The sequence below is a fragment of the Eptesicus fuscus genome, chromosome 10, assembly GCF_027574615.1.
Source record: "Eptesicus fuscus isolate TK198812 chromosome 10, DD_ASM_mEF_20220401, whole genome shotgun sequence".
Taxonomy (NCBI): Eukaryota; Metazoa; Chordata; class Mammalia; order Chiroptera; family Vespertilionidae; genus Eptesicus; species Eptesicus fuscus.
In genome coordinates this window covers 43,833,544-43,855,247 of record NC_072482.1, presented here as the reverse complement: position 1 = coordinate 43,855,247, position 21,704 = coordinate 43,833,544, and the positions used below count along the sequence as shown (strand labels likewise).

Here is a 21,704-nt window from a genome sequence, read left to right as displayed (position 1 = left end):
TGAAGAAGTGGCATTAGAAGAAGTTTAAGTTTAAAAAATTTGGCTCTCAAAAGAAATTTCAATCGTTGTACTGTTGATATTTGGCTCTGTTGACGAACGAGTTTGCCGACCACTGAACTAGGTCATGGTTTGATTCCAGATCAGGGCACAGTCGATCCCCATTGTGGGATTTGTCGGAGGCAGACGATCAACGATTCTCTCTCATCGTTGATGTTTCTGTCTCTCTCTCCCTCTCCCTTCCTCTCTGAAATCAATAAAAATATTTAAAAAAAAAAAAGGACAAAGAAGAAAGTCAGTGCACAGTTCTGGTAGCTAATATCTGAGTGAGTGAACACCACATCAGAGCTTGTGAAAGCTCAGCTGTCTCCCTTTAAGGCCAAAGTTACATAGGACAAATTTATGTGCTCATATGGCTGGGACAGTTCTGCATGTAGTCCAGTTTGGATACCTGCGAAAGACTACCGGTCTGAACCAGGTACACACTATCAGTCAGGGGTACAATAAGCCGCGTGACCACAGTTTCAGTCCTGCTGATCACCCCCTCCCCCACAGCCTCTCCAGGCTGAGGCATCGCGATTCACATACTTCCCTGAAGTTAGAGCCACGGACCTAGAATAAGCGTTTGTTGCCCAAATGCCCGCAAATGCCTAGGTCACAGTCATCTGATGAGCTACCAGGAAAATCCGGCAATGTGTTGTTATGCCAAAAATATCTCCCCCCCCCCCCCCACCCCATCCCCATCCCAAGGATGAGAACAGGGAAGAATGAATACTCGCCACTGTTTAGAAGGAATTTCATAAAATTTTCCTATCATTTTCTGTAATTTGTGACACATATATGAACGCTAAATATTAAAACTAATTTTTAAAAAATTAAAGTGATGTGCCACCACTCTGCTTCCTCTGCTTTTGGGAGGGCTTCTGCTTGAGCATTTCTTTTTTTTTTTTTTTACCTTTATTGTTGAAAGTATTACAAATGTCCCTTTTATTTTTTTTTCCCCATAGACCCCCTCTGCCCTGCACCTACCCCTCCCAGGCCTTTACCACACTGTTGTCTGTGTCCATGGACTATGAATAGATGCATGTAAGTTCCCAGGTTAATCTCTCCCCACCCACCCACCACCGCCTTCCCTCTGAGGCTGGACAGCCTGTTCCATGCTTCTGTGTCGCTGGATCTATTTTTGTTCATCAGTTTACCTTGTTCCTTCGATTCCACACGAGTCAGATCATGTGATACTTGTCTGTCTCGGACGGGCTTATTTTGTTAGCGTCATACTCTCCAGGTCCATCCCTGCTGTTGCAAATGGCAAGAGTTTACACATAAAAAGAAGGAGCTCTCACCATGTGCTTTGGTACTTCTAAGGGCTGTCGTCCTCACCCACGAAGCAGGTGCTCCCGGCAGGGACCCACCCAAAGGAGCCCCCACCTAGGGGACAAGCGCAGTTCCCCTCAGCTCCCAGGGCGCCTGTGCGTGAGGGGAGAGCACGTAGCGTCAGCCTCCAGGCCCCGCCCCGGAAGCTCCGCTAAGCACGTACTTCCGCCCACATCCTCCTCTCTCCGCCATCGCTGTGGTGGTGCTAACGGTTGACGGCCGGCGGGCGCTGACGGTGGACTCCTGCGAGCGGTTGGCTGGTGCGTGCGGTTGACTGTGCCCTTCGCCATGTCTTCTCACAAGACCTTCAGGATCAAGCGGTTCCTGGCCAAGAAGCAAAAGCAGAACCGGCCCATCCCGCAGTGGATCTGGATGAAAACTGGGAACAGAATCCGGTACAACGCCAAGAGGAGACACTGGAGGAGAACCAAGCTGGGCCTGTGAGGACGCGCCCCGACGGCTCCCGGGCTCACGCCGCGGCGGCGCCGCTTGCACCCCGCACCCGCCCGTTCCTGAAAAGATGGCTACTCCCTGGACAGTTGGACGTGTTTGGGGGGGAAATTGTTGGAAGAATGGGAGTTTTCTCTTTGTGAATGTTCTCCTGCACTCAGAGGTTGCTCCGGTAATAAATATGTGAGACCTTTAAAAAAAAAAAAAAGTGTGGTGTCATAGAAGTCCTTAAGGACTAATGCCGTGGTCCCGTCCATGTTTTTTTCCCTCATTAGGCAAAATGGGATAGAACTGAATTTTTAAACATTAGCCCCACCGAACTGGTTATCTGCTTTTCTTAAAAAAAAAAAAAAAAAAGCGGGGGGGGGGGGGGATTCCTAATCTCTGAACACACAACTTTTGATCAGCAGGCTCGGTCAGAGGCGCTTTGGAAGCGGGTAGCAGCGGGGGGGGGGGGGGGGGGGGAGCGGGGGCGCTGGCTTCACACTTGGGGCGCCATGCTGTCTTCGCCCAGAGCCGTGGCTCCGCACCGGGGTGTGGGGCAGCCGCAGCGCCTGTTTCCGGGCTCTGCCCTCCCCCCTTTTCTCATCTCCTACCTTTCTCCCACTTAAAACACTGAAATACTCCAGTCCCCACTCATTTCATCTTTTTTTTTTTTCCCCTTTTTGTTTATTTGGAAAATAAGCTTCATACAGCCAGAGAGCCTTGGGTTATCACGCTTCTCTCTCTTCCACTTCGTTCTCATTATACTTTTCAAAGAACAAAAACGTCTCCCTTAAAAGCATTTCGTTTTGATAAAGACCGTGGCTACATGTGAAAAAAGTCCTTACTCGCTTGGATCTGAACATGATGATCTTCGTTATTATCTTTGTGACTTTGATAACAATAGCTCAACTCACCAACTTAATCTTTACATAATCAGCGGAAGCCTCAGAAGAAATCGTTGCATTTTAACAGTCTCCCTCTCTGAACCCTTGTCTGTATGCCCCATATAGACACACATAAATACATGTTTCCATATTTGGAGAGCAGGTACTATCTGAACTGCACAAAAAGATGTCCCACACCCTGTTTTAGGAATCGTGGCTTCTCTGAGTCGTGGTTCCAGTGATGAAAGGTTTACCTCAAGGTAGTTTTAGAGTATTGGCCCTTCAACAAATTTAAGAGCCGAGACTTGACAAACCTGCAACCCTGTTTGGCACAGTCTGCAGCTATTTTTCCCATTTCGGAGCCTGTCTATGCTTTTCTTATACAGAAGAGGCCCGGGTATGTTTATGCTGTCAAGCTATCTGAGAAATTTTCCCTTATTATTTACAATCCAGAAACTACAATTTATCATAAGAATTTTTTCCTTGTTTAAAAGTAAAAAAAGCCAATAGTTCTGCAAAAGTCTCTTACCTTTGGAACATTTTCATGGGGAAAGACTACCTACTCCTACTCATGCCCATTTACTACACCTAATGCCCCAGCCTTGCTGGACTGAACAGGAAGACAATATCTGTAAGGATAGGATTGAAGACAGAAATTTTTAATCCATGCCAGAAGTAAAAGCAAGGCCCTGCAGAATTCTAACAAATCAGTCTTGGATTGCCTATAAGATTGATATATAGCTGAACGTGAGTTGAGAGAGAAATAGAGTTCTCTGGTTGCAGTTCTTCTGGCCAATGTTATTAGGAAACTCTCATTCTTTAATTAAAGCAAAAAAAAATTGCAGACAATGCAAGGACAGCCATGTTCATGATTACAGGGCCAACTTCTGAAGTAGGGCTTAATTGCAATGAGCTGTGTTCTTCACTCTGCTGAGAAACCTGTAGAGAAGTGTTTGTAGGGAGTTGCTGAAATACTTAGGACAGGCTGGGGGATTGTAAAACACGGTGGCACAGCCATTTATGGTGAAAGGCAATTCCTCCTCCTAAGGAAGGATGTGTTGTTCCGGTGACTCCTCAAGGGTATGGATCTCTTTTTCCATAGGTGCTTATTGAACAACAACCGTGTTCCCAGACTGGCATAGGGTGCAGGCACTATTGATCTTGTGACTAGTTCTTAGAAAAATCAAATGGCCTGGTTTAAAGCGCTACAAAAGCATCCTGCTTAGAATATGCAGTTAGAAACGGGAAAATCCAGTTAAAAGTGATGAAACTAGAATTATGAACTGAATCAATTGAGATTACTATGAGAAAAATTAGTGGTTTAGGTCAGTCTTGCAAATACTTTTTTTTTTAAATGCTCTTCCATAAAATGTTATTTTAACTAATTCTTTTAGATCCAAATATCTTTACATCTTTATAAAATAGCTGCTTTCTTCCACTATTTCTAATACCATTTCATGGTAAGAACAATTGCTGCAATATGAGAGGCAGGAAATGAAAACACTGATTTTATTGCTATTATAGCACTTACACCTAAAGCGCCATTAAAAAAGTCTCAAATGCTCTGTAATTAGATTTCCTTATTTCTAAACTGAATATATTTATTAAATAATATGTATGTGACCTTATTATGAAGATTTAAACATTAATAAGAGTAAAATGCTTTTAAAAGCATGACATACATATAATGTTAATATTATATAAACAGTATATTAACATTAAACATGAGAAAAAAAACATGATCAGACTATAAATGATAAAAGATAATGACAAAATCTGTTTTTTAAATAAATATACCAGAACTTATACATCCAAATGTGTTTTTCCCCCACAATAGATACCTTGAAAAGCAGTTTATTTAATAGGATGCTACTGCTCAAAACATGTTTGAATTTTTTATTTTTTGGTCTTACTATCAGAAACCAATTTTTAAGCACACAAAAAAAATAAATCCTAATTCGTTTGTCATTAAATATTGTTTAGCGCCAAAACAGGACTCCTACTTTGACCACCCAACATATTCATCAGACTTAGGTCTGTTTGGCCTACAGCACTTAAAAAATTAGTCACACTCAAAAAAGATAACTGGCCAGGATTTTCAAAGCAAATGTTATAGGCTCTGAAAGCAATTCCAAAATAATATTTCCAGAACTTTTAAAACAGTGTCATTGGAATAATGATATAGCTTCCAAGGTAATTATTTAGATGGGGCAGCACTAGTTGCATGACTATGTTTTTGAAAACCAGTTTCAGTACTTCATAGTTCTGCTTAAAACATCACAAGGCCCTTCATGGCCTCTAGTTCCCATAAAGAGAAAGAGAGGATTGACTGATGGGCAAGTCTACACCTGATGCCATTTCAGCTGATAAATGTGAAATTGTGAGTTTTCCAAAATTCACCTTAGAAATAATACATTTTAAAATATTCCATTCATGAAATTATATTGGTTAATTGAATCTCCATCTCAAAACATCAGGCTTTGTCAGGTATAACAAAATAAAGTGATACCAAATATCAGATCATATGCAAAGACCCAAAACCATTCTGAATAATTAAAACAACAGTTGTCCTAGGACGTAGATCAGGGGTCCTCAAACTTTTTAAACAGGGGGCCAGTTCACTGTCCCTCAGACAGTTGGAGGGCCGGACTATAGTTTTAAAAAAACTATGAACAAATTCCTATGCACACTGCACATATCTTATTTTGAAGTAAAAAAAACAAAACGGCAAAAACACCCGGCGGGCTGGATAAATGTCCTCGGCGGGCCGCATGTGGCCCGCGGGCCGTAGTTTGAAGACGCCTGACCTAGATCATTCTCCTTGTTTGAATTAGTCAATACTTAAGATGGATTAAAAGGAGCCACAAATTTTTGCCCCTCCCTCTGATATCCCCTCCATTCAAATCTCAGCTGGCCCTGTGACAGTTGTAACCAACAGAATGCAGCAGAAATAATACTGTATAGTTTCAGAGATGAAGCCTTAAAAACCTGCAGCTTTTGCCTTAATGCTTGAAACATTTCCTTTGCCCCAAGCCCCATGAAGCAGTCATGTAGATGAAAATGGAGATATTTGGGTTGACAGTCCCAGCTGAGCTCCCAGTCAAAAGCAGCACAGACTGGTAGTTCTGTGAGCGAGTCCTCTTGGATGTTCCAGTCTCACAGTCCCCAGATGACCGCAGCCCCAGCAGACATCACTTAGAGAATAACCAAACTCTACTACTTACTAGCTATGTTTCTAGGCCAATTATTTAATCCTCTGTGTTTCAACTTTTCTCACTTTTAAACTGCAGCAATAATAATTCCTTATTGCTTTATTATTGATGAAAAGGAAATAAAAGATTGAAAGCACCTATGTAACAGTGGTTTTCATCAAACTGATAAATAAATTTGCTATTTCCACATTGTTTTTACTTAATAAACCTTTTCAACAATCTATTGTAAACTAAGAAGCAACCTCACACATGATATCTCACTTGGAAATCTCTCTCTCCTCCTCATTCTTTAGCTTTATGTCTAGGAAATGTCAAAAAAAAATTGTTTAAAGAGACTTCATGACAATTAGACTTATTCCTGTATCTCATTGAGAATATTGGCAACAACTCGTGGAAGTTTATTTCATATTTCTCATCAAGTGAGCATATTTTGATTGTAATCATCATTATCATTTTCCTCATTTATGCATTTTCTGCCTCAGTTAAAAAATAGAGGGGAAATGCAGAATGCTGAACTTATTGGTAGTGCTGTAAATCATAATATATCAAGCAAGATAAGACTTCTAAACCAGGTAAGCATCAAGATCTCCCCTTGCCCTGCTATGTGTGTGGCACTGATGACAGAAAGTAGATAAAACGGAGAAGCAATAAAAGAAGATATTCAATATTGGGGCTAATAAAAATATGTGAAATTTGCAAGTCAGGCTTGATCCAGGGTCCTGACTAGATTCCACAGAACAGTAGATACTATGTCATTCACAATGCACCTAACATGATACACATAGAGGTCTCTATGTCCCTTTTAATTGCACCAGGATCCCTACAAGTCACTAGCACTTGGTGAATGACCTGGTGCCAGTAACATATGTAGATCTGCCAGGGTTATTTTAGAATCTTCAGGAAAGAAGCAAATCAAAGTAGCATAGTTTTTATTACTTCAGAGTTATACTGGTTCCACAATAGTCTGCATTTAATTTAAAACATTAAAATGAGATTTCTTCAAAAAGCAAAATTTTTGACACTGCTCTTTTCAGGAGGACTCAAGATAAACAATAAATCAGGCTGAGTTTTAAACTTCTTGGCTTTTACATTGTATTTTAATTGTGCTGCTGTTTTTACTTTTGGTTTTTAATAATGCTTCTGTCGCCATCACAGAACACTGGGGAATCCCTTTGCATCTAACAGAGCACCAATTAATTCCCTTACTCACTAACCCAGAACTGCAGGGCCTTAGATTGCAAGTTGAGGATTACCAGATTTTTGCAGGTGGGATCATTTTTATTAAAACTGTTTTATTGTCCTACTGAAAAAAAGCAACAGGATTATGATATCACAGAGGAAGCAGTTCATAAACTTTCATAAGAGTTACCTGCTCTTTTCTTATATAACCACAGCAGTTTAGGGTAAAAGTCTGGTTGTGTTGAATATAACCCAACCAGCATTTCTGTGACTCCAGTCCTCTCAAATTCCTCTAGGAGTCCCTTGTGGAGAGCGGCTACAGTGTTTGGACAGGTTCAAGCCTCGGACTAATGAGAGGGCACAGTCCTCTCATGGCCACGTGCAAGTCCCAGCTTGGAGGGCAGAGCCCTCCCAGCACAATGATAGCCAAAAGCTATGGTTATAAGCTTGAACCTATGGTCTGAACACGTGGCCCCAGGTGCCTGAGTGATGTGGGCTTGATAGAGTTCAGGTGCATGTAATTGAGTAGGATCCAAACCCACGAGAATGTTGTAAACATCTTGACCACGCCCTTACTTTGCCTGGTGGCACCTGGCTATAAAATAAAGACACGGTTTATAGTCCGTGGCGCTGCCTCTCATCAGAGAGGGCAGCATCCCACCGAGACCCAGCTTTCTTCTCTTGTCTGTCTTTTCTAATCCTTCACTGCCCCCTCTCAGGGTCACTGAACCTGGCTGAGCTGGCCCGGCACATAAGGCACCCTGGGGCTGAGTATGCCATGGCCGTGCCAGCCCGCCACAGTCCCTGGCTATGTGAATCAGTCCTTTGGGACTCCATGTGATGGTTACTATTTTCCTCCTTTTGGGTCTGGATTCCTGAAGGCCTCTTGTTGAAGCCAGTGAGACCTGGCCCATGACGCTTATCTCAGAGAAGAATGATGGATATTACTCTGAGAGCACAGAAAGCCCTGGTGCAGGTGCTGAAGGAGACAGCAAGCATTTGAAATGTCAGCAGATACCTAATCACAAACCCACTAACATCTACAAGCTGGTAATACAGCTGGGCTCCAATGGGCCCATCTTTGGCTCTCAGCAAGATTCACCCATGTGTTTGGCAGTGTCTCTGCTGGGCAATGGGACTATGAGCTACATGTTTGTCATCTTATTTTAAGCTACACTTGCATTATTCTTATGGTGATGGTACAGAAATAAAAGCAAGGAACCTCAACAACACAAGTGCTTTTTAAGCCTGTTTATACTACTGCTGCTAAAATCCCTTAGTGAAAAAAATCACATGACAAAGTCCAGATTCAGAGTGAGAGGGCAGTACAAAGTTATATGGGAATGGGTGTAGATATAGGGAGAGATGAAGAATTGGGGCTATAAAAGGAATAAGTGTATCACATACAGAAATACATGCACATGTGTACTAAGAAATGTGAAAATATACATAACTTTATTATTGATGTAACTGTAAACCATCCAAGTGTTCTTCAATAGAATGGATAAAGAAATTATGATATGGTCATAAAATGAATGAATACAGCTATACAAAAATAACATGCAGGAATCTTATAAGCATGATATTGAATAAAAGAACTTAGTCACAGAAAATGATAGTATGTATAACTTATTTATATGAGTTCAAAACCATATGAAACTAATCAGTAACTTTAGAGAATGCTTGATCAGAGAGTAAAATGATTTTTTAAAAGAATAGAATTATTAATAAAACCATTAGTTATTAATTAATAAAAATAAAAATTATGACAGCACCTGCCAATGCAGATGGGAGGTAATAATTAGGGACCATGAAGAGGATTTCTGAGGTGCAATTTTCTATTTCTGATGCTTTAACATGGTCACTTGGTGATAATGTATTGACCTACAAATTTGTATTTTTACAGGTGTTGTTTCATAGTAAAAAGTATTAAAGAAAAAGGTTTTGTGAACTTCCTTTATTGATTTTTTTTCTGGTTATCATACAAAAGCAATAAGCCAAACAGAAGGGAAAAAATCTACCAAGTCCATTTTCAGCAATATCAGAAAATAAATATATTTCTCAGACTCTAAAAATGTCACATTTTAAAAGAACTAAGAATGGCTAAGAATTGAACAGCAGTGAGAAGAGGTAGGAGAGAGGTGAGTAAGAAAATGCTGATTTTCATTACAAACTTCATAGAATTAATCAGCTTTTAAACTATGCATAAAAAACTATGTATGTTTTATATGTATAATTTTAGTCTAGAAATTTTAAGTGGACTATAAAATCAATAAAAGTGTTTTTACAAGTATAGTTGTAATAGTATCAGAAAAGCCTTAAAAATAATGGCTCAGTCAAACCCTTCAGTCAGTGGTTTGACTTTTTGTCTGTGAGATTTCTTACCAAGAATGAAAGCACATCCCTCCCACATCACTTTCTGTTCTCTTCTAGAATCTTCTTGAGGTTTCATGAATGACTGCGTCTCATTTATGAATAAATCTTATGTTTGGTGACTGCTGAAACCAAAATGGAAGAAAGGTTTTCTGTTATAATGGGAATCTAGCAATTGCAAGAAAAGTAGTTCTCAGTTTTAGGACATAAAGATGCCCTTTCAGTCCTGCAAGTTGCATCCAGTCACTGCAAGGCCTTGGAAAAACCAAAGGCACATCACAGGCTGGAATTGCTATTGGCAGAGACATCTCTAACCCTAACTCTCCCCAGGTGCCCTAGGTGCTCAGATCACTGCGTGGCTCTTCAACCGGACTTGGCTAGAAATTGCAAAATGGAGTTTAATTTCTCCTGGCCAACTCCTCCTCAGAGGAATGGAGAGGGGGGTGCTTTGAGACAAAATATGCTGCATAGAGTAGGGGGCAGAGGGAGAACAGGCCTACTTAATGCACCAGAATACTTTGCAGACAAGTAGAAGCCAATAGAACCTTTGTGGTTGACTAAAGGCCCAGTGTACGGATTCGTGCAGCTGTGGGTTCCCTCAGCCTGGCCTGCGGGGATCAGGCTGAAACTGGCTCTTCAACATCCCCCAAGGGGTCCCAGATTGCAAGAGGGTGCAGGCCAGGCTGAGGGACACCACCGGTGCACAATGGGGCTGGGGAGGAACCACGGGAGGGCTCCAGGGTGTGTCCGGCCTATCTCGCCCAGTCCGGATCGGCCGGACCCCAGCAGGAAGCTAACCTACTGGTCAGAGTGTCTGCCCCCTGGTGGTCAGTACATGTCATAGCGACTGGTCAAACAGTTGGAGGGATAATTAGCATATTAGGCTTTTATATGTAGAGATGCCGCAGACTCCTGCACCAACTGAGAGAGGAAAGAGGGAGGCCAAAGAATTCTCCCTCAGGTTCATTGTCTTGTACTCTTACAGCCTGCCAAAAATGCTAAGGCTTTTGTTTGAGGTGACAATATTGACAATTTACATTATTCAAAATATAGTTTCAAATGGGGGAAAAGTTTTCTTTGATTTCCCTTTTAGCCCCTTAAGCTTCATGGTTTCTTTACATTCCCAAATACATTTCAACTGATGACAAATATGTAGGCACTTTTATTATTGGAACCAGTGTGCAGTGTTTTGATTATTTTGCCCAAAATCTAAAATTTGGACATTTTACACACAATTAGACTATTCAAGCAAGTTAGACAGTGAAAGAAAAAAGGACGACCAGGAGAAGGTAACTGTTATTCATGAAGGATTCTGTTGCTACATGAACCATCTTTCCTATAAGTGCTATTACTAGAAGACATTAGTCATTTTCTTTCTGAACAAGGATAGTAAAAAAAGCAATGGCAAAATGCATTTCATAATCATACAATGGACCCATTTCAAGATATAAATTTATTTAGATGACAGTATAATTAAGTCCATGCAGATTTTTTCCTTTAAGTTTTAAAGGAGAAAATATAAAATACTTGCCAAAAATTATGGAATCCTATTAGTTGTGCCATATTGTATGGATGGTTGAATTAAGACAATGAACTTTTATTCAGACAGTGAAAACTATCTCAAATGGGGTGAGCTTCAGATTATGTTGCTATGAGGACATAAAACTTTTGCCTAGAAAAATACCAACTGTATCAAATTATATAAATGACTCATATTATGCTACATGGCTCATTAAAAATCACATCCACCCACCTCTTTCCTTCAGTCCCGAATTTTCAGAGTATCTGGAGACACTGAAATGTACTATCTTGCTCTTGAAACTGATGTTCTGGAACAAAGTATTGATTGATCTATGCAACTGCTGACCTTTTGGTTTTTAGATCCATGTCAGTCCCACACTGAAGATGGGAACAGTGGCTTGGCTGTCACATCTCAGCTCTTGCTGTCTTTACTGTTGTGTGATTATCGGACTAATGGCATCATTCGCAAAACTATCCACCACTTTGAGCATTTATGACCTTTGGCCATTCTTAGAAATACCAAACTGTTTCTGTGAGTGTAAATGTTGCTTTAAAATCTTTTAAAATGTGTCTTTTCATGATTCTTGACTTATTTTTATCTCCATCCTATCTAATTATTTAGCAATCTTGTTTTATCTTTCTTTACTTCAGTTGAACTTGCAAAGTTCCTTTAGGACAGTGGTTCTCAATGAGGTAAAATTTTGCTCCTAGGGTACATGTAGCAGTGTCTGGAGAAATGGGGGTGGGGGGGGGTGGCGGCAGTGAGACATCTGACCTCTCATGGGTAGGGCCCAGGGGTACTGCTGAACAACCTACCAGGCATAAGACATGAGTACAACAAAGAATTATCCCACCCAAATGTCCATAGTGCCAAGAGTGAGAGGCCCTGTTTTAAAACATGGGGGAAAGGTGATAATAGACTTGCTCAAAGTCTTGATCAAAATAAGACTCAAGCCGTTGGCACTGCAGCACGCAACCAAGACTCACCCGCAACAGCGCCTGCTGGCCCGCTGGGGGAAAGGTGTCCTTGGAAACTACATTGGTGCCAGAGCTCCCTCTGTAGCCATCAGAACTCAGAAACCAGGAATAAGCGGAAGAAGAAAGAAAATCGAAATAATGAGATTTTTCAATGTCATGATATGAAAATTGGGTGCGAGAGATAAAGCCTGCAAGGAAGCCAAGATGGCAATAGCATTATTAAAATCTACATTGAAAGTAAAAAGAGAAGTTTAGCTTTGTGGATAAAAACAAAATCTTTGCTTATGAAGGACAAACCTGAGCAGCTTTTCAAGAGTGTAGAGAAAAAGAACAAAGGTATTTAAATGATCAGAGAAGAAAGAAAGAAAAGAGAATTATAGGTATAGTTACAGGGGGGAAAAATCACTACAACTGGAAACAAAGCAATTTGCAAAGATTTTAAAGTACCAGGAAAATAATGAAGAGACCCATACCAAGATATCTCCTATAATACTGTTGAATATAAGGGTATAGGAAAAAAAAAAACCTTACAAATTATGTACAAAAAACCATCAGAGGGTTCTCTCTATTGCTAAATGTCAAGAAACAGTAAAGCAACATCAACAGAGTTTTTAGGATAAAAAAATGTTTTAACTAAAGAAGCTGAGTCCCAACTAATTTATTATTCGTATGTATAAAGAAATAAAAATATTGTTTTCCTATGTACATAGTCACAGTATATAAGCCACTCACAAGTTTTTACTTTTTTAAAACATTCCTTGAAGTTATTCCCCAGCCTACTAAGATATAAATAAATACATATTAAAAATCCAATATAGAAATTATGCTTTTAATAAGCTTTCCAATGAATACTAAGACCATAAAATCAAACCATAAAATTAAAGAGTTCGATGTAACAATGGTAACAAAAAGTAAAACCAAATGTTAAAACAATTCCTGAAAGTGAAGATAGGTAATAGAAAAACAGTAGTTTTTAAGTTATCATTCTAAAGGAAAAAACAAAAACAAAAAAACACTGTAGGACATTAACAGAAGCTAGAATGATGAGGCTAAGGAGAAGTTAGAAAAACAAACAAAAAACACACACTAAATTCTTCATCTGAAAAGGATGAAAAAAAGGAGTTCAAATATTTATTCTTCATTTTTTCAATACTAAACATGTGGATAAATATATTTTTAAACACTTTCAGGGTAATCGGAGGTAGAATTAAAAATAGATAAAAACCTTTCAAATCTCCAAGAAAGAAAACAAAAGAAAGAATTAATAAAAACACACACAAAAAAGAAAACAATGAGAAAATACTAAATGTATTACAATTTAAAAGATAGACTTAACTCCATGAATAAAAGGATAAAAATGTAATATCCAACTCTAAATTATTTATGAGCCATTATAATATTAAAGATATTTATAAGCATAACACTGGTTTGCACTTAAAAAATGATTAATGTTTTAAAAATTAATATTAGAGTTGGGCAAGGTGTGATGGGTCAGAAACTCATTAGTTTGTGAAATGTTTCTGGAAAAAGAAACATAAGGGGCCTGATATAGGTTCATAGCCTAAGACAAACTAAATTAAATTCTTAAAAATTATCCCAAAAAAATATAATCAGGATGTAGACAAATAGCAATACATAATTAGTTTTGTTGCAACACTATTTTGTTAGTAAAAACTACATATTTCCTGATGTCCAATAATAGATGAGCCAAATAATTATCAAATACCCATCTACTGGAATATTATGCAATTGTTAGAATTATGAAAAAAATATCATTTGTAAAATTATTTAATAATGTGGAATTGCTAAACATATCATTCTAATTAAAAATAGAGCTTAGAGCCAAAACCGGTTTGGCTCAGTGGATAGAGCGTCGGTCTGCGAACTGAAAGGTCCCAGGTTCGATTCCGGTCAAGGGCATGTACATTGGTTGCGGGCACATCCCCGGTAGGGGGTGTGCAGGAGGCATCTGGTCCATGTTTCTCTCTCATTGCTGTTTCTAACTCTCTATCCCTCTCCCTTCCTCTCTGTAAAAAATCAATAAAATATATTTTTAAAAAATAGAGCTTAGAGTTGTATTATGATTTTATTTTAAAGAAAAATGCATATGGATATACTTAAATTTAAGATAATTTGCCAAAATGGTAACAGGGATTATGCCTGCTCAATTTTTATGCTTTCTTGGTACTATTATGCATTTTCAAATCCTCTACAAAGTCCATACATTGTTTGAATCAAAGAGTTTTGTTTTAGTTGTTTGATAAGTAGCTGAATGACCAGACACACATTTGGAAAAAGAACAGAAAAAAAAAATTAAATGAGCTTAATCATGAGCACAGAAATTACTGGCAGTAATTTAGGACATTTTTTTCTTCAAACACTTATTCTTTGCCCTCTTTTTGATTGCCAGTTTGGGCTATTTGGCGGGGGGGGGGGGGGGGGGGGGGGGGGGGAAATCCCTGGAATTCCTTATAATCAATGTTTCTCCATTTCCACCAAGTTCTGGTGATTCTTCTTTCCAGGCAGCAACTGACCCTCTTTGGGGGTTCATGTTAACTCTCAAGAGCATAATAAATGACTATGGGGAATGAAAAGAACAGTAGAGGGTTCTTCAGGAAGCAAGAGGTTTCAGCAAATTTTTGGTGGCTATAATAATGTACATTTACTATATTTTAATTTTAAACACATGAAAAATTTTAAGGGAAAAATATCTGTATAGTAGCATGGAGAAAGGATGACTATGAAGACAAAAAGAAAGAAAGGAGCCCCAAAACTTGAAAAAATAAATATAATGAAGAGCAAAAGATGTAGATTGAAAATAAATGATTTATTAGAAGTCAATATATAAAGCCATAAACCCACCTAATGTCGTTCTCCACCTGTCACCCAAAGGCAAGTATTTATACCCCATCCAGAGACAAAACATGGGGGCAATCTGTTTAAAAAATAAAACAAACAAACAAAACAGTTTCAAAGGAAATTTAGGAAAACTTTTGAGTCAGCAACACTGGGAAAACCTCCCACATGATAGTATTTATGGGACCAGCACAAATTAACAAGCAAGCCACTGCCTCCCTGTGGAGACAGCAAAATAAATGAAAACCACCTATGAAATGAAAATGGCTACACTGTACTGTAGTCTATTAAGTGTACAATAACATTATATCTTCCTTTAAAAGGCAATGTACATACCTTAACTAAATATACTTTATTGCTAAAAAATGCTAACCATCACCTGAGTCTGTAGGGAAAATAGCACTGATAGACTTGCTCAATGCAAGGTTGCCACAAATCTTCAATTTGCAAAAAATGCAATATCTGGGAAGTGCAAAAAGCAAAGCACACTAAAACGAGGTATGATGGTATTTTAAAAGATGCCTTTACCATTACTAAGAATGGAAAACCACTGTCATTTACACCAAAATCTAAACAATGTTATATAGCACAGTTTCTTTATATGCTCTTGCCAGTTTAAAAAAAAAATGGCATCTTCTTATTCAAAACTGTTAATGCTAGAAAACAACGTACCAATGTCTTCAGAGTTTTGAAAGAACAGATTTTCAACCTGAAAGTCAATTTCCAACAGAACTATAAATCAACCAAATGTGGGAATAAAATAAAGACACAAATCAATATGAAGACAGAATAAAGATATATCCATACATGAAAAGAACAGAAAGTTAATGCCCACTCTCTTCCTTAGAAAGTTAAGTCAAAAGACAGTCTATATTTATAATTGATGGAACAAGAAAATATATGTACATGTACTTTTTTCATTTCTTAAACAATTTATTGATTTTAAAAGCAAGCCCTGGCTGGCATTGCTCTGGTTACAGTGTTGGCCTGCACACCAGAGGGTTGAGGGTTTGATTCAGCATGTGCACCAGAAGGTCACATTCAATTCCAGTCAAGGGCATGTACCTGGGTTGCAGGTCCAATCCCCACCCATGGCTGGCATGCAGGAGAGGCAACCAATTGATGTGTCTCTCTCACATTGATCTCTCTCTCTCTCTCTCTCTCTCTCTCTCCCCTCTTTCTGTCACCCTTCCCTCTCCCTTCCACTCTCTATAAAAAAATCAATGGAAAAAATATCCTCACTCCTCAGGTATGGATTAAAATAATAATCTATACTAATAAAAGGGTAATATGCAAATTGGTCACAACACCCTCATAGTAACAACTGAACAGCAGGCTGCGTGGGGCAACCAGGCCTGCAGGGGGGTTAGCAAGGGACGACGAAACGACTGATGAGCAGGCTGCATGGAGCAACCAGGCTGGAAGGGGGGTCAGTGAGGGGTGACCAGGCTGGCAGGGGGGGAAGTTGGGGGTGACCAGGCCTGCAGGGGTGGCAGTGAGGGGCAATCAGGCTGGCAGGCAGGTGAGCAGTTAGGAGCTAGCAGTCCTGGATTGTGAGAGGGATGTCCGACTGCCGGTTTCGTCCCAATCCCTGGGGTCGAGCCGAAACCGGCAGTCAGACATCCCCCGAGGGGTCCCAGATTGGAGAGGGTCCAGGCTGGGCTGAGGGGGGACCCCCCTCCCCGTGCATGAATTTCACGCACCAGGCCTCTAGTAATAATAATAAAAGCAAGCCAAAAAGAAGAAAAAGTATAGTTTCTTATTGCTCATGAGAGTTAACTAGTAGAATTTAATTTTAGATTTTAGTATGTTTCACAACTAAACTCATGCTACATGAAAAGAGTTTCTAGTAATATTATATCTAAACATAGGTAAAAGTGTTAAATACATGAAGCTGGTATATAAGGTTTTATTTTTTAATTACAGTTGAAATTCAATATTATATTAGTTTCAGGTGTAGCATAGTAGTTAGACATTTATATATCTCATGAAGTGATTCACCCAATAAGTCTAGTACCCACTTGGCACTATACATAGTTATTACAATATTATTAACTGTATTCCTTATGCTGCATACATTTATTATATAAAGTTACAAAAGTAAGTAATAAAGTAACTGAAAGTATTAATACAACTGTATTGAGAGAAGGGAAGGAAAGAGGTGATGATATAAATGAGCTAAATCATCAACTATTATTTCAGAAAATCAGTATTTAGATAGATAAATATAAGCATCAAAATATTTCAAGTAGAAAAGATAAAAGAGTGGGGAGGAGCAGGGGAATGGGAAGACAAAATATGGATGCTCTTTATTGATATAAGTCCTTCTTTTCTAAATTATTGTGAAATTATGCACACAAATAATTTTTTCAAGTTATAAAACATTTAAATAAATTGTATGTGGAGATGTAGAGGTAGTGCATACGGTCAACTCAGAGAAGTTCTGTTATTAAAGGGAGCAGAGAAATAGGAAAATAAATTGACAGCAATGAGGTGAAGGAAAACAATGTCAATTTGTTCCCTCCCTCCCTTCAAGGAAAATTACTATATTAGTACGTTGACTGGAATGATACAAAAAGACAGAAAAATTAATAATACTTCTGTGCCTCATTCATTTCAGGTAATAGGCAGTACCCAAGCTAATTATAAGGTGAGGACCATTTTATAAAGAAAACTTACACCCTCATTAATGTCACCCTGTCCATCTACATACTTACCTTCAAACTTTAAAGTGTAGTATTAAGCTGATGTCCGTTGTATCAAAGCTGATTTCTTACTGGAAATCTAAATTTATTTATACTGTGTCTGTTGGGAAGCTTCACTTCAAAAGAATTCTCTGTTGTTTTTCTTCAGCCTGATCAAATTATATAATAGATGAATATGACTCAATATTGGCTGATATCTTCTTATGCTTGATTCAGAGAAGATACACAGTAAAGAAACTACTGGAAGCAGTCTAGCTTTTTACAAAGCATCAAGTTGACTTATTTGCTCTTTTCTGTAGAGGCCATCTTAATACAAAGCCCACCCAGGAATTCCCCACTCCCCCGCCTAAAAAAATAATAATAATAGCCAGAAGTTATGCTTAATGGTTTAGTTGCTCTGTGTAACCTTCCCCAGCACTTCCATTTCATTGGAAGTAGGAACGAGGGGACAGTTCAGTCAGGAATTCATACCAATTTTGCAGGACTCTGCTCATCACGCCTTCAAGAGCTTTTGGCCAGATATTAAACATCCAGTGCCACAACCGCAGCCCTGCACAGTGATGTGGATTGATTGCCTGACATCTTCCGACAAAAGGCCAGTCTTTGCTTCAATTGCTTGTTTAAAAGTGTGTATATTGACATTTTATTTAAGCTGTCAGTAGTAAGTCTAAAGCAAATATTCAGTCTGACATGAGACTGAAGAACAAGGATACCTAAAAGAGGAAGGCTGAAGGTAGTGGGCAAGCAAGTGCTGTTAGGTTTCTAATGATTAAACATGTCACCTTATATTCAAGAATAGGAGTCATTACTGCTAAATTACCCATAATTCATGTCTTTGATTCATGTCAACCATTTGGGTTCAGACTTAGCCAAGGAGGCATACAAGTAAGATAGGTCAAGAAAAACAATTTTTCAGGTGCTGCTAAGTCTGCTTATTCTTTACTCACTTGATTTTTACTTCTTATCTTGGCCCCAGAGTAAGGTGGGCTCTTCCACTATAGTGGAGATCATGGAAAGCTGAAGTTGTTCAAGCTTTTAGAAGTCATTTACCCTCTAGGCTAGAGATACGGTTGATTGACTTTCTTTATCAACTAGGAACGATTCAGGGTGCCTGGCAATCACAAAATAAATTTGAACAATGGCCCAAAGACCAAATTGATTTCTTCTCATAGAGCACTCCTGAACACACAACAAATGCCTAATAAATATCTGTCAGATAAATGAGCTATTACACCAACTCTAATCAATTGGTAGAAATGACTGCCTAGAGAGAGCTGAAGTGGGTAGGAAGGAGTTCCATAGCATTTATTTATCTCTGCTATGGGCTCTGGGATGGTGCGTGGTCCCACTTGTGCCATAAAGCTGTCATTCATGTTTCAGAAACAATTAAATTTTAAACTCTACTGAATTCCACCAAATAGTTTCTAAATCTGGAATTATTTTTCTAAAAAATGGTATTTTAGGCAACTTTTACAACTGTTTTTATAAGAAAGAATTGAAGAAGAACATGTAGCAAGGTATATAGACATATATTGTCTACACTATTCATTATCTTGGAAATGATTGGCATAAATATGTAAAATATTTTTTCTTTTTATACAGTTGTGCTTCAATATCTTTAGAGAGTTATTGCTAGCAAATTTTTTCTTTACATTTCTGTTAGGCTTTTTTTTTTTCTCCTAGCCATTGTTGGAGCCTATACAAATAAAAAGATCCCAATGTCTACAAAATTAAGTGGTAAAAATGAGTAATACAGTGTTGAATAATGGAGTGAAAGACCTGGATCCATTCAAGTTGTAATGTTGGTTCTATCTCTTGTAGGTTGTGTGACTTTAGGCAAGTTAGTCAACCTCTTGTAAAATAAAGATAATAATATTGACAATGCAGGGTGGTTGGGAGAACTAGCTGGAATAATGTAATCAAGAACAGCACCTGGGGAGGGTTGGAGGCTGGGTGGAGGGGGGAATAAGAGAGGGGGGATGCGGACATCTGTAATACTGTCAACAATAAGTTTTAAAAAATATTTTTTTGAAAACAAACACTATCACATGGAAGTTACTTAATGAGCTGAAGGTACCATTATGATGTTAAGGAGGACAAAGAATATGCTTTTGTGGACTGACTGTGAAGGACTTGGGAAAGAACTAACATTTCTTAAGTATGGACAAAAGAATAAGAAACAATGCCTGCCTTTTCATTTAAAAGTCATGGCATAAGTATTTCTTATGATATCAAAGCAGTCTGGCTTAGTGAAGGATAACTCCAATGAAATGGAGAGCTAGGAAGGCAGGGATGGGAGAGATAGCCTGGGGTAATAACTGAGAAAACAATTAGTAACATGAGTAGAGCTGGTAAATGTTTGTATCACTGAGCTCAGTGGGCCACCACCTCCACTCTGGAAGGAACTGAGAGCTGAAGGACTCAGTCAGAGCAGAAATTTATATTTATTGGAGACTCGGCAATGGGCACTTAATGTAAAGCAAAGGAAAAAGTGGAAGTTGGCTACAGTTATGAGAGGCAGTATAAGTCAGTCCAACTGTTTGTTAAAACAGCAACAACAAAATTCAGTAGATAATTAAATAAAGGTTCATTTCTCACAGGACCATCCACTGTGGGTGAACAGTGGGGTTAAGGTGGGGAAGGCTCTGTTCCATGCAGTCATCTAGAGACACAAAACCCTTCCATCCTGAGACTCTGAGATTCTATAAGGCCTCAGAGTTCACTGCTGGGTCCTCTGCAGGCTGGGAGATGAGACTAAGAGAGAATGTGGAAGGCCTCACAGGAGTGAAAGAAAAGAAGAAGAAACAGGAAAAGAAGTTAACTGAACACAAACAGCGGAAGGAGGACAATGGAACAAAGTGAAATAGCCAGGATGTGCACACAGAGGACTGTGAGGTGGACACTACGGCCTGATGCCCGGGAAGGACTCTCAGAGGTCAGATGAGAAAAAGCCAAGGCATCTTTACAGGCTGTCAGGAAATGGATTCTGAAAAGGACCAACACACACACACACACACACACACACACACACACACACACACACACACACACACACACCACAGGAAGTGGTCACAGCACCAAATCCACCTTGGTGTGAGTCGCTAGACCAAGACAAACCAGACAGAATCAAGTGGTCTGATCTTCAAGACAAAGACTGAATGGTGTTAACAGTGATATTTTTACACTCTTTTTTATATTTTCAAAATACAATGAATAATTGTAAATGCCTTTTAAAATGTAATTAAAACATAGAAGTGGTTAGGAGAATCAGATGACCTAGGGAAGAGGACAAAACTATTCTTTTTAAGGGCTTTTAACATTCCAATGGAGTCCTGAAACTATTTCAGGATTTGTAAACTATTCCAAGCCCTCGCCACTGTTTGTCATTTCGGACAACCCTGTTGGCTTCCCTGATGTGACCAGCTGTAAGAATACATCATTAAAATGGGGTTTCTTTGCTCATTTCAGAAACAGCAAGGAGGAAGGAAAATGGTTGGCTTTTTCAGCAAGACTGGGTAGAGAAGGAAGTTCAGAAAGTAAAACAAGGTAGTGGCAGTAGAAAAGAGGAAAGGCAGGTCAGGGGGCAGCCTGTGGGAATGAGGGAAGAATTAGTAGCCCTTGTGAGGTCCCCAAATAGCCACAGGCAAACTCTCTTTTGGTCCAAACTCTGACCTTCATGGCTCTTCCTAAGATCAAGGACACTGGCTGCACCCCACATGTTTTACATCGGCAGGAGGAAGCAGGGGAGTGGCATTGAAAGTAGATAACACTGCAGGTTGATGGATTTCAGGGAGTTTGGGGAAAGTAAACTACTAGGTTATCTCAAGAATTATTAGTTGGGTTATACCCTTCAGCTCATAAATTTTAATCCTTCTAACTTTGTTAAATGGATTAATCAAAAGAATGAGAAAATGTAAATACTAAGGGCTTGGGGGCTGGATTGGGCATATAATTATATTTTTCATTACCGCACTTTTCTGGGAACTGCCCTTCACATCTGTATACTTTCCATGGGAGCAATCCTTTTATAGATATGGACCTGCCTCTGCTCCCACCGTGGCCAAGGGTGGGGACCTGACCCTTAACCCAGACAACAGCTCCTGGCCACATGGGTTGGTCCAGAGATGAACACCTCATCTTATAATAGCCATCTCCATCCTTCCCTGGGAAACTAGACAGAGGTGGTTTCT

At 39.1% G+C, this 21,704-nt stretch overlaps 1 protein-coding gene across 1 annotated transcript; it reads left to right on the top strand.

Annotated features, from left to right (window-relative positions):
* Window positions 1-1,545: 1,545 nt before the first annotated feature.
* On the top strand, window positions 1,546-2,022 carry LOC129150517 (60S ribosomal protein L39-like). Its single transcript, XM_054722296.1, has one exon. The coding sequence runs from the start codon at window positions 1,660-1,662 to the stop codon at window positions 1,813-1,815; it is 156 nt and encodes a 51-aa protein (XP_054578271.1). The 5' UTR covers window positions 1,546-1,659; the 3' UTR covers window positions 1,816-2,022.
* Window positions 2,023-21,704: the final 19,682 nt, after the last annotated feature.